General features: G+C 30.6%; 5 protein-coding genes across 10 annotated transcripts in view; 4 read left to right on the forward strand and 1 right to left on the reverse strand.

Moving 5' to 3' along the window:
• Positions 1–13,659, forward strand: part of LOC113003340 (dynein heavy chain 1, axonemal) — a 132,388-nt gene that overhangs the window by 55,104 nt on the left and 63,625 nt on the right. The window lies entirely within an intron of this gene.
• Positions 1–13,659, reverse strand: part of LOC105207590 (pyrokinin-1 receptor) — a 119,805-nt gene that overhangs the window by 21,567 nt on the left and 84,579 nt on the right. The gene's annotated exons all lie outside the window — the stretch shown is intronic.
• LOC105207595 (cytochrome P450 9e2-like) lies at positions 352–2,414 on the forward strand. Of its 2 annotated transcripts, XM_011177141.3 has the most exons (2): positions 352–2,174; positions 2,272–2,414. In XM_011177141.3, the coding sequence occupies exons 1-2, from the start codon at positions 832–834 to the stop codon at positions 2,288–2,290; spliced, it is 1,362 nt and encodes a 453-aa protein (XP_011175443.1). In that variant the 5' UTR covers positions 352–831; the 3' UTR covers positions 2,291–2,414. The 2 variants fall into 2 exon arrangements, with proteins under 2 accessions (XP_011175443.1, XP_011175442.1); XM_011177140.3 differs by having other exon boundaries at positions 550–2,414.
• Positions 3,468–5,626, forward strand: LOC105207596 (cytochrome P450 9e2-like). The gene has a single exon (XM_011177142.3). The coding sequence runs from the start codon at positions 3,767–3,769 to the stop codon at positions 5,324–5,326; it is 1,560 nt and encodes a 519-aa protein (XP_011175444.1). The 5' UTR covers positions 3,468–3,766; the 3' UTR covers positions 5,327–5,626.
• LOC105207597 (cytochrome P450 9e2-like) lies at positions 7,151–9,246 on the forward strand. Its single transcript, XM_011177144.3, has one exon. The coding sequence runs from the start codon at positions 7,666–7,668 to the stop codon at positions 9,217–9,219; it is 1,554 nt and encodes a 517-aa protein (XP_011175446.1). The 5' UTR covers positions 7,151–7,665; the 3' UTR covers positions 9,220–9,246.

Here is a 13,659-nt window from a genome sequence, read left to right on the forward strand (position 1 = left end):
TTTTATTTATAATATTTGGAAAAAGTGCAATTTTTCAAAATTGAATATCGAAAAATAATTATGCAATAGTTTATTAACTAAATATTAATTTAAGTACTTTTCCCCAAGAAAATATATTCTCATTTAGAGATATTAATGTTTTGCAATCAAATATCATTATATAGGTTTACAGAAATTAAATATTCATTTTTAATCAAGCTTTTGATACAGAAGTATCAACTATTTATTTGGTTATAGAATTACTAAAAAATTTACAAAAATGTTAAAATAATTTATGCAAATATGAATTATTTACATAAATAGTCAGAAAAAAATACAATATTTATTGCCCTATTGAAAAAAGACAATTACATTGGTAAAATGAGAGCCAATTAACTTTTAATTTAATGTGTTTAAAAAGGACAATATTACTATAAAACCTGTTTTTAAGAACGGCGAAGTGCTTCGTCATCTCGAGGAAAGAGTTAAAGTGCTTAATGACATCAGCATTTACGCACATTCAATGTTATCAATTGCGTCGTGGCGCACGTGCAGCAGCCAGACGAAGAATTTCTCGCGAGGTGCGTGCATGTTCTCGCTCGACAATCTACCAAAGTACTTTCAATTAACTACTTCCAATTAAAAAAGAACTCTAATGACAATTGAAAAAACAAGTGCAACAATGTAATTAGCAACTTTGTATTTCTCTTTTAGTGTCGTTACCACTATTCTAACAATTGAGTGTGGAAATCTGTTTTTATTAATCAAGAATAAAAATTACCGATAACTAGAAACTGTAATCAATAAAACTTGTGTTCGTCGTGTATAACTAATCCGAAGATTCCTGACATAATGGAGTTATCTACACTGCTTCTGACTATTGTGGTAGCAAGTATTTGCTTATATTATTTTCTCAAAAGCAAATTAACTTATTTCGAGCGATTGAAGATCCCGCATGTAAAGCCGATTCCATTGTTGGGCAACATGGCACCTTTTGTTTTTGGACGTATAGCACACGTGGAACTCGTACAAAAATTATATAATCTTTTCCCGGACGCAAAGTACTTTGGTTTTTACGATTTTTCAACGCCAACCTTTGTTATCCGTGATCCGGAGCTGATATCCACGATGGCTATCAAACAATTTGACAACTTTTCCGACCACAATGGCTTTGCAAGTGAACTTGATCCAATAGCTAGTAAAAATCTGTTCAATTTGCAAGGAGATCATTGGCGTGAGATGCGAAAGCTTCTCAGCCCTAGTTTTACATCAAGCAAGATGAAAATGATGTTTCAACTTATGAGTCAGTGCGCTGAGAACTTTGCCAATTCTTTAGCTACCGAATCCGGAAAAATTGGCAAAACGTACGATATGAAAGACGTACTTTGCAGATACGCCAACGATACGGTGGCCACGTGCGCCTTTGGCATTAGCATAGATTCTTTTAAGCATCCGGAAAACGAATTCTTTGTTCTTGGAAGAAAAGCATTGAATTTTGGAGGAAAATGGGTGAGCTTCGTATTTTTGATGAATAGATACTTTACGCAATTTGCGAAACTCTTCAAGTTAAGAATGTTTGGTCCAAAGATAGAGAATTTTTTTAAAGATATTGTTGCTAATACTGTGAAAGCCAGGGATGAGCAAGGAATTGTTCGTCCGGATATGATTCAACTGATGATGGAGACCAGAAACAAAGATAGCGGACCCGAATTCGATATCGACGAGATGACTGCTCAGGCATTCATTTTCTTTATCGCTGGATTCGAAGGTATATCAACAGCCATGTGTTTTATGGCGCATGAAGTCGGTGTCAATCCCGATGTTCAGAATAAATTGAGAGAGGAAATCGACGATGTTCTCAAACAGACTAACGGAAAACCTACTTACGAGGCCATTCATCGCATGAAGTATTTGGACGCTGTAGTAAACGAATCTCTCAGACTATATCCAGGAGGAGCTTTTCTTGATAGAAAATGTGTCAAAGAAACCAAATTACCACCAGCAACTCCAAATGGCGAACCGAGTACTATAAAACCTGGAGACAGTGTATGGTTCTCTAGTTTTTCTCTGCATCGTGATCCAAAATACTATTCGCATCCAGACAAGTTTGATCCAGAAAGATTTCTTAACGGGAATGTGGACAACTCGGTTTACATGCCGTTTGGCATCGGGCCCAGAATCTGCATTGCTAATAGGTTCGCTCTAATGGAAGCAAAAGTCATGCTTTTCTATCTACTTTGGCGTTGTGATCTCGAACCCGACATTAGAACTAGGGTTCCTATGGTGTTTCAGAAGAGAACAATCGCTATAACGGCAGTCGAAGGCTTCTGGTTGAAATTACGTGCAAGGAATTCGAAGGTTCCTGTCGTATAATGTTTATCTGGACACTAAGTTGAGGAACAAATAATGTAGCATATTTACAATTTATTGCAATCGTAACACTAGATACATAAAATTTATTTTTCAAAATATATTTGTACCAGTTCAGCTGTTTCTTTAAATAAATACATAAAAAATTTTAAATAAGAATTTCAGAAAAGCTATTTTTTAAATAAGTACATAAATCATTACATTAAAAAAAACAAATTTTTTTTTTAATTTTATCTGCAATATAATGTTTTTAATAGACATCGATTGTTGTGCTGTTAACATAAAAATCATATCTTTTTCGTGTTGTTTTTTATTATATACGTAAAGCAAATAAATGTAATAAATAATAATAGATGTTAATGTTGTTTTGCTTTATGTTACTTTCATAAATTATATTTTAAGACGCTGTTCTCAAAAGTGCAAACAAAAAATTTTCAGTTCTTTATTTACCTCTTTATAATTCAACATAAAAAGCGGTTCTATGTATGTAACATAATATGTAATACAATATCTTACTATGTGAATAAGTCGTAATTAGTTCATACAGTACAATAAAGAACAGAATACTGTAAGAAGATAACGCAAAAATATTTTAAAATGTTCCATTCATTTGTAAACACCTTAATTTTTTAAAATTTATTATCTATATAAATTAATCAATATATCATATATTTATTAGTTAAAATTTTTTTTTAAGAAAATATATTATTCTTTTGAAATATTGATTTTTTATAATTAAGTATATTGCATTATAAGCTTACAGAAACTAAATGTTGATTTCTTATCAAACATTTGCTGCGGAAAAATCACCTATACATTTTGTAACAGAATTTGTCTCTGAAAAATCTTTCGCTGTAATTTTAAACATATATAAATAAAAATTGTTTTCATAAATAATCAGAAGAAGATATTATATCACTTATCTTATTAAAGAACGTTGTGTAACAACACTGATAAATTAAAAACTTGTTGATTTGTTGAACTCCACTTTAAAAAACAATGATATTGCTTTATAAATTGATAAATGTGCTTTTGAACAGAAAAATGCTTCGTCATCTCAAGAGATAATCAAAGTGACTTTATGATACGTACACATCCAACTTTAAATTGCTTCGTGCCGTATGTACAACAGCCAGTCGCAGAGAATGCTGCGACAACAGAACTTCTCGCGGTGTGCATATGTTTCCTCTTTGAACAATTTATAAACTTAATAGTTTTGAATAAGATCGGAACGACAACCAGCGAAACAAGTGCAGTAATGTAATTAACTTTGTGCTTCTTTTTTTTTATTAACGTTATTCTAACAGTCAAGTGCAATAATCGTTTTCATCAATCAAGTGAATCGAAAACTACCGACAATCAAAAATCCTAATCAGAAGTATTTCCTTGTACAACTAATTTGGAAATTTCTGTCACGATGGAGCCGACTACTTTACTTCTGACGATTCTGACAGCGGGTGTTTGCTTATACTATTTTGTTCTAAGCAAGTTAACTTATTTTGAGCGACTGAAGGTCCCGTATGTGCAACCCATTCCATTTTTTGGCAACATGGCGCCTTTTGTTTTTCGACGGATATCTAATGTGGAACTTATACAAAAAATGTACAATCTCTTCCCGGACGCAAAGTATTTCGGCTTCTTCGATTTTTCATCACCAACTTTTATTATCCGTGATCCGGAGCTGATTTCGATGATCGCCATTAAACATTTTGACAACTTTTGCGATCATCGTGCCTTCGTGAATGAATCTCTGGATCCGATAGCTGGTAGAAATCTGTTCAATTTGCGAGGAGATCATTGGCGCGAGATGCGAAAACTTCTTAGTCCTAGTTTTACATCCAGCAAGATGAAAATGATGTTTGAACTAATGAGTCAGTGCGCTGAGAACTGTGCCACTTTTGTGGCAACGGAAGCTGGAAAAGCCGGCAAGACGTATGACATGAAAGAGATACTTTGCAGATATGCGAACGACACGGTGGCAACGTGCGCTTTCGGCATCAGCGTGGATTCTTTTAAGTTTCCGAAAAACGAATTCTTCATGGTTGGCAGAAAAGCAATGGTTTTTGAAGGCTTAGTGTCCTTCAAGTTATACATGCATAGAAACTTTCCGCTACTTGCAGATCTCTTCAAGCTGAGAATGTTTGGTCCAAAGATAGAGAACTTTTTCAAGGATGTTGTTTCCAATACAGTGAAGACCAGGGATGAGCAAGGAATTGTTCGGCCGGACATGATGCAACTAATGATGGAGACCAGGAACAAAGATAATAGACGTGAGTTTGACATCAACGAGATGACCGCCCAGGCATTCGTTTTCTTTCTTGCCGGATTCGATACTGTTTCAACAGCTATGTGTTGCATGACACACGAAATCGGTATCAATCCTGATGTACAAAGAAAATTGAGAGAAGAAATCGACGACGTTCTTAGACAGACCAACGGCAAACCTACCTACGAGGCTATCAATCGCATGAAGTATTTGGACGCCGTAATAACTGAAACTCTCAGAATGTATCCAATAGTATCTTTTCTTGATAGAGTATGCATCAAAGAGACCGAATTACCACCAGCGACACCGAAAAGCAAACCAGTCACGTTAAAACCCGGGGACCGTGTATGGTTTCCAAATTATTCTTTGCATCGCGATCCTAAGTACTACCCACATCCAAACAAGTTCGATCCAGAAAGATTCCTCGATAACACTGTGGACAATTCAATCTATATGCCATTTGGTATAGGGCCCAGAATCTGCATTGGTAACAGGTTCGCTCTAATGGAAACAAAAATCATGCTGTTTTATCTGCTTTGGCACTGCGATCTCGAACCCGATGACATTAAAACAAAAATTCCTATGGTGTTTAGTAAGACATCATTTACGACAACGGCAGAAGGAGGCTTCTGGTTGAAATTGCGAGCAAGGAATTTGAAGGCTCCTGTTACACAAGGTTTATCTAATGGACACAAAGTTGAGGAACCATGATAGCATTAATAATACGTTTAAAGCGTGACGTTATACTTAAAGATGATTTTTTTAAATATATTTGTAAGAATATGGCTTTTTCCTTAATTGGAAAGGTAAAAACTTTAAAATATGAATTTCAGAAGAGGCATTTTTTAAATAAGTATCGTTACATTAAAAAAAAAAACAAATTTTTTACCATTTGTCTATATTTATAATGTTCTTTTAAAATACATTAATTAAATTCCTGTAACATGAATACATATCTTTTTTGTGTTGACTTCAATCGTAATATATAAATTAAATAAGTTTAATAAGTAATAATGGATGTCATTTTTACTTTATTTTGTATTACTTTTACATGTCATAATTTAAGAGATATAAATATATGAATTTACGTAATTGTGAATATGTTACATTTTTGATTTTCATTTTTGTGTTCATGATGGATATATATTTTCGTAATTGCAATCGTAACACTAAATACATAAAGTTTATTTTTTAAAATATATTTGTACGAATTCAGCTTTTTCTTTAATTAAATACGTAAAAAATTTTAAATAAGAATTTCAGGAAAGCTATTTTTTAAATAAGTATTGTTATATTTAAAAAAAGCGAATTTATTTAATATATACATTAATAATGTTTTTATAAAACACAGTAATTGTAACATTGTTAACATATATATTTTTTGTGCAGTCTTCCATTATATGTACTCTTTAAATTTCGTAGAGTAAAATGTCACTCTAAATAAGCTTGTTCAATTTTTAAATAATTTTTTACTTTACAAGGTTTAGACAGTAAATCAAATTTAATAAATAATAATGAATGTCGATAGATAAACGTCAATTATATTTTATTATGTATTAATTTTACGAGTTATATTTTAACGTAAAAATTTATTTTGAATTTATAAGTAATTATATCTTAAGAAAATTTAAAGCATAATTTTATTTAGAAGTTTTCATAGTAATCTAAATAACATCTACATTGTTCTATTTATGTAGCGTACTCCTATTTAATAGGAATATATTGACATAATGTAAAAGTAATTAAATACTTTATTGTTCAAATATGTTAATATTTTTTAAACATAATAAAAAAAATGAAATATATTAATAATTTTGAAATAGAGAGAGAGAGAGAGAGAATTGAAAACCAAAAAATCAAATTTGTTACAATATTATATATACAGTAGTATAAGTAACATATGTATAATACTAAGAATATTCATGTATTTTCTACTTATTACATTAAAAATAATGAACATTAAATAGAATAAAATTATTATTTAAACTATAAAAATTTATTTTGGTCCTCGGAATGATAAAGTAAGTATTTGTATAGTAAGCTCTCGAAGGTATGAACAATGAATTTATAATCCTTTATTTACTTGTTGCAATTAAAATATAAAAAGCGACTCTATGTATGTATATGCAATATGTGATTTTTATGTCTGTCTAAATAATTTGTAATTAATTTGTACAATGCAGTAAATAACTGAATACTATTATATAAGTAGAAAACACAAAAATGTTTTAAAGTGTTTTATTTATTTTTGAAAAGCTCAATTTTTTGAAATTTAATATCTATAAAATAAATTAAAAATTTATTAAGTATATATTAATCTAAATTTTTTTTTTTTTTTCAAGAAAAGATATTCTCCTCTTGAAATGATAATTTTTTGTAATGAAATATATTGCATTATAGGTTTGTAAAGACAAACATTGATTTTTTATTAAGCATTTTCTGCGAAAGAATCAAACATACATTTTGTTGCAGAATTCATCTTAAGAAAATCTTTTCTAGTAATTTTAATTTATATAAATACACATTGTTTACATAAATAATCAAAGGATATATTATATCCATTACCTTATTAAAAACAGTGAAGCAATGACATTGATAAAACAAATGCTAGTTGATCTCTAACCTTATTTAAGAAGACGATAATATTGATTTATAAATTGAGAAGAATATGTTCTAGAAAAATGGCGAAGTGCACCGTCATCTCAAAGAGATAGTTAAAGTGACTTTATGACATCCGCATTTACGCACATCCAATGTTATTAGCTGCATCGTGGCGAATGCTCAACAATCAGTCATAGAATTTCTCGCGTTGCGCGTACGTTTCATCGCTCGCTAATTTATAAAGTTAACTGTTTCGAATACGACCAAAACTCCAACGACGACTAATAAGTGCAATTAACGATTTTGTGCTTCTTCTTTGGAAGATTAACACTATTCTATCAGTCAAGTGTGACAATCGTTTCATCAATCAAGCAAAATAAAAAATATCAGCAATAAGAAAACTTATTCAGGTTTTTTCTTGTATAACTGATTTGGAGATCTTCGTCGCAATGGAGCTGATTACTTTACTTCTCACTATTCTGATAGTGAGTATTTGTTTATACTATTTCGTTTTAAGCAAGTTAATTTATTTCGAGCGATTGAAAATTCCGTATGTGCAACCGATTCCATTGTTGGGCAACATGGCGCCTTTTGTTTTTCAACGTATGTCCCATCCGGAGCTCGTACAAAAAATATACAATCTCTTCCCAGACGCAAAGTATTTCGGATTCTATGATTTTTCAACGCCGACTATTGTTATCCGTGATCCAGAACTGATTTCAATGATTGCTATCAAACAATTTGACAACTTCTGCGATCATCAGGGCTTTGGGAATGACACTCTCGATCCGATAGCCGGCAGAAATCTGTTCAATTTGCAAGGAGATCACTGGCGTGAGATGCGAAAACTTCTCAGTCCTAGTTTTACATCCAGCAAAATGAAGATGATGTTTGGACTTATGAGTCAATGTGCTGAGAACTTTGCCAATTTTGTGGCAACAGAATCTGGAAAAACCGGGAAGACGTATGACATGAAAGACATACTTTGCAGATACGCTAATGACACGGTGGCCACGTGCGCTTTTGGCATTAGCATAGATTCTTTTAAACATCCGAAAAACGAGTTCTTCGTCCTTGGAAGAAAAGCATTGAATTTTCAAGGCTTGCTCTCCTTTAAAGTTTATATGCATAGAAGTTTTCCGTTTCTTGCAAATCTTTTTAAGCTGAGATTGTTTGGCCCCAAAACAGAGAATTTTTTCAAAGATATTGTCACTACCACAGTGAAGATCAGAGATGAGCAAGGAATTGTTCGTCCAGACATGATTCAGTTAATGATGGAGACTAGGAGCAAAAATAATGGCCCCGAGTTCGACATCAACGAGATGACCGCTCAGGCATTCGTTTTCTTTCTTGCCGGATTTGATTCTGTATCAGCAGCGATGTGTTTCATGACACATGAAATCGGTGTCAATCCCGATGTACAAAGCAAATTGAGAGAAGAAATCGACAATGTTCTTAAACAGACCAACGGCAAACCTACCTACGAGGCCATCAATCGTATGAAGTATTTAGACGCCGTGGTGAACGAGACTCTCAGACTGTATCCATTAGCATCTTTTCTTGATAGAGTATGCATCAAGGAGACCATATTGCCACCAGCGACTCCAAACAGCGAACCAATCACGATGAAACCTGGTGACCGTGTATGGTTCCCAAATCTTTCTCTGCATCGCGATCCAAAGTACTACCAGTATCCAGACAAGTTCGATCCAGAAAGATTTCTTAACGACAGTGTGGATGACTCAGTTTATATGCCATTTGGTATCGGACCCAGAATCTGCATTGGTAACAGGTTCGCTCTAATGGAGGCTAAAGTTATGCTGTTTTATCTGCTTTGGCGTTGCGATCTTGAACCCGACGCTAAAACTAGAGTTCCTATGGTGCTTAGCAAGACATCATTTGTCATGATGGCAGACGGAGGTTTCTGGTTGAAATTACGTGCGAGGAATTCAAAGGCTTCTATTACACAATGTTTATCTAACGAACACAAAGTTGGGAAATAGCAATGAAGCATATTTACAATCATTTAATACACAAAATTATATATTTAAATTTGATCTTTCAAATTATAATAAGAGTTCAGCCTTTTTATTAATTAAATGAACAAAAGCTAAGAGTACACGGTTTAAAGTTATGAAACGATAACTGTATAAAAATTCTATTTAAAATTAGTAAAATAACGATATTGCTGCACAAATCTATAAAAGAAGTAAATTAATTCAAAGAAATAAATTATACAATAGAAATTTTTATAACACAGTTACTTTTGTTCTAATCATATTTTAAATGTTATTTTAAACATACGTTTCAAATTATGAATTTAATGTAAGTTGCTTTTTGAAATTCATTACAAGTAAAAAAGTTTGTTTCAAAGTTTTTATATCTGTGTAACGTAAATTTCCAAAAATCTGTTACATATATAAAAATATTAAAAAATAATTTATTAAGTACGTATTAGAATAAGCTTTCTCTTCCGTAAAAAAATATATTCTTTTATCAATTAACTTTTTGTCATCGAATACACTGTATTAAAAGATAATGATTTACACAAACTAAATACTTATGTTTCAAACATAAAATTAGTCATTTATTTTGTGGCAGAATTTATATCTGAAAAATCTATGCAATAATGTAAAAACAATTTATGTAAACATAAATTGTTTATATGCAAATTATGCCTCGTGTGATCTATGCTATTGATAATTATACACGCTGAGTGCAGAAACACGTAATATTCTCACAGTTGTACCACTATTGCTACATAATTTATCGATACTTGAATTAATCACTTTGTGGTTGACGCAAATCGATTGCATCCAAGTCGTAACACTTGAAACTGGTTTATGTTACAAACAGCACAATGGTGGAAACTACAGCTATATTTTTAAATCAAACGGTATATTTCATAAATAAATATTCAGTTATAAAATATTATAAAACATTAATTTTTTATTTTATAAAATGATATTATGAAACGCTATGCTTATAATGTAATATTATCGTGTAAACTAATATATTTTTACGTTTATTATATTTTTGTCTTAAACGAAAAATCATATTTTTTTTTAATGATTCCTGATTACAATTAAAAATCTGTTATGTTAGATATAATGTTATCGTGATTTTTTTTATCTTTATTACATTACAGAAGAAAATGATCCTTGTATTATGACTATTCGTAACATTTTTGTTATTACACGGAAAGAACAATTTTGTTGAAGTACCTATAAATATGTGAACATAATTTTATTGGATTATAATTTTATTAAAATAATTGTGACAGATGTTCAGACATGATGCTTGATGAGCAATGCTGCAAGAATTTTGATATTTTCATGATTCAATTTGACAGTCCAACATAATTATTTTCAGATCTGTATCCAACTAAACTTTTTAAATACTTTAGCAAAACTGTTCTTCAGTGTAAGTAACAAATTTTATAAATTACTGCAGTTTTGAAAACGTACATACATTTTCATATATTCTGCAATATTTTCTCTTTATTTTGAATAAAAATTTATAATTTTGTGACAAACTATTTATTTGAACCAATTTTTGAAATCTATTTTTATTTTTTGTAGGGAAAGGCATATACTACACTTGTTTCTCTTAATCCATATATTATGTACACAATGTCATGTTTATAACGTAAAATTCTAAAAAATAAATATTTTATAATAATTTTAAGTCTAGAATCAATTGAACAACACTTTGATGAATGTGATCGTCAAGTTTTCAATTTAAAATATTGATTATTAACAAAGTTATAAAAACAGTACAAAATGTAAATAGAGGATCCTATTATCATCTTCACTATAATACACTTACAAAGTTCCATTGTAAATAAACTGACAACTGATTAATGGCTAAAATTGTTTTCACAATGCAGCAATATTACAAGATAAAAGTTTTTTAAAATTTATTTACTTTTTCTTCAAACTATACAGAAAAATTTTAATGTTTGTATTACGGAAAATCTAATATATTCAAAGATTGAATCTATACAAAACATAAAAAGTGCAACCGCTGGAATTTTGTTCCGAATACGGGACAAAATTCCAGCGGTTGCACTTTTCATGTTTTGTAAATAATACGATAGGTCTACTCCAAGCAGACTGTACTCTTTTCTTCAATCTTTTGTTAGAAGGAGAATATTGAAAAGGCAACGCTGAAAATTTTGTTGCAATGCATCCAATTTTACTTTCAATTTCTCAAAAAATATAAAATGTACTTAGAAAAGCATATATGAAATGAGATAGAGAATATGAAGTACATAAATTATTTTTATTTTTTATTTCATTCTTAAAAAATTAATTTATATTATAAAATTGTAAAATGTTTTTTTAAATTTTATACTATTTTTGTATAAAATTATACTAATACACATTAATATTTTAAATTAAGTTATTTTATTTATCCACTTTAGTATGATAAAAAAAAATACAAAATTGATACAAAATGTAAAAATTAATGAAAACATAAAAATACTGAAGATATTAAAAAGCGAAAGCTCACAAACATTTTGATATAAATGTTTAATTTTTATTTCTCAATAATATTATCTAAAAAATACCTGGTTACATTTTAATATACTTAGAAAATTGAATATTTATAAAAATTTAACTAATATACATACAATCCGTTTGCACCATTGCATTTTTACCTTCAATTCTTATTAATGAGATCTTATGAGTTTTGGTGTAATCGCACTTAACTAATGTAAACAGCAACATTGTAAACATTAACAAGATAATTACGATCCGCATATTCCGTTCGATAGAAAGACGATAAAGTGTATCAAGACACTTCTTTTAATAATACTACATATCTTTAACTTTGTTTTTTCGCAACGTTACAAATAGTAACTCAAAATATTTCGGTTTTTAAATTAATAGAGATAAGAATGTCGCGTGTTATATTTTATCATTTTGCTCTATATTTAATGTTTTGTTTCATAATGTAAGAACACATAATCACAGACTATGCAAAGCGACGAACACAACACTTAAAACAAATACAAGAATAAGAATTCTATATACAAATGCAGGCAAATAAGATAAAATATAAAATAATCACGTCCGGCGCGAGGAAGAGTGCAAAAATTTCCTTTTTTTTTTTTTTGTTTCTTCTCGAAGGACCCAACGTGAGCCCGAGCGGAAGAATCCGTTGACTTCCTTGCGCGGGACTTGGTAACGTAAGAGGAGAATACAAATGCTGCAGCCCAATAACAAATTGTTGATAATTAATATCAAAGGAGCGCCAACTAATGTGGTAGTTTGAGTAAGGGGAAGGGGAATTAAACGTCCTCGATCTTCCCATTTTTTTATTTTACTTGCCTTTCTCTTTCTCTTTCACCGCCCTACCCCATTTCCGTTCTCTACAGAGGTGTGTAAATTTATGTGTATATGTATAGATATGTATATTCACAATTATTTCTTCCATTTGCTTTCTCCTGAGACTCCCTATTTTTTTCTTTCTTTTCTTTTTTCTGATGTGCGGAGTCTCACTGTGGTAATGGTGAAAGGGAGAGAAAAGGAGAGAGAAGAATTCTCAGTCGGTTTGATTAAATAATCATGTGAAACCTTTAGCACGATTTTACGAGTGAGTAGGCTCGTCATTATTGGATTCGACAGGATTCTGGGAACGGGGAGAAGGAAATGGAGGATTAAGTGAGGTGAGGGAGGAACAACGATTACGGTAATGAATTGAGAAAGGAAGAGAAATATCAGATAAAATTTTACAGGTGAGTAAGTAGAATTATAAAGAATTACAGATAGAGTTATTTACATATTAGTAAGAATATTTTATTAAGCTCAGCTACTCTTCTAACCGCTGACGTAATAATTAATTTTGTAGTGTTTATGCATGTATTTAGCAATGCCCTGCTTGTTTTTTGCTGTCAATCTGATGACGGATCTTGTCAGCAAAATCTATTCAACTTCTGTTGCCAGAAACTGCTAACATAGAATGTCAACAGATTTTGTCGACAGAGTGTAAGCAGAATGCAATCTCAATCAGGTAAACTCAATCTACTAACAATTTTTAATGTGTTGCTAATCTACAGACATTTTGCTAACATTTTGCTGACTACAGGAAACTACGTATGTAAACATGTACAACGTTTAATTCTGAAATTTTTAAACTATAAGAAATATTATATAATTTTAGAAAATATAATGTTTTTTGTATCTAAAGAAGGCACTAAACTTTATATTTATTTTAACTTCTAACTTGAAATATAGTTGAAAATGTTTAAAAAATATGATTAAATAAAAAATGATTTACTTTCTATAAAATATATTTGAGTTATTATTAGCATATTTCTTTACAAATAATTGTTGCAACTTTACGTTACTTTACTACGGTACAGATTTAAAATCCTCTCATTATGGATTGAAATTTGAGATCACGAATATTTTCCTATAAAAATTTTAAGCAGAATT

The sequence above is a fragment of the Solenopsis invicta genome, chromosome 14, assembly GCF_016802725.1.
Source record: "Solenopsis invicta isolate M01_SB chromosome 14, UNIL_Sinv_3.0, whole genome shotgun sequence".
NCBI lineage: Eukaryota > Metazoa > Arthropoda > Insecta > Hymenoptera > Formicidae > Solenopsis > Solenopsis invicta.

What these genes read in the sequence shown, in the direction of transcription:
- LOC105207595 (XM_011177140.3), top strand. Translation starts at nt 832, where the DNA reads ATGGAGTTATCTACACTGCTTCTGACTATTGTGGTAGCAAGTATTTGC.
- LOC105207597 (XM_011177144.3), top strand. Translation starts at nt 7,666, where the DNA reads ATGGAGCTGATTACTTTACTTCTCACTATTCTGATAGTGAGTATTTGT.
- LOC105207596 (XM_011177142.3), top strand. Translation starts at nt 3,767, where the DNA reads ATGGAGCCGACTACTTTACTTCTGACGATTCTGACAGCGGGTGTTTGC.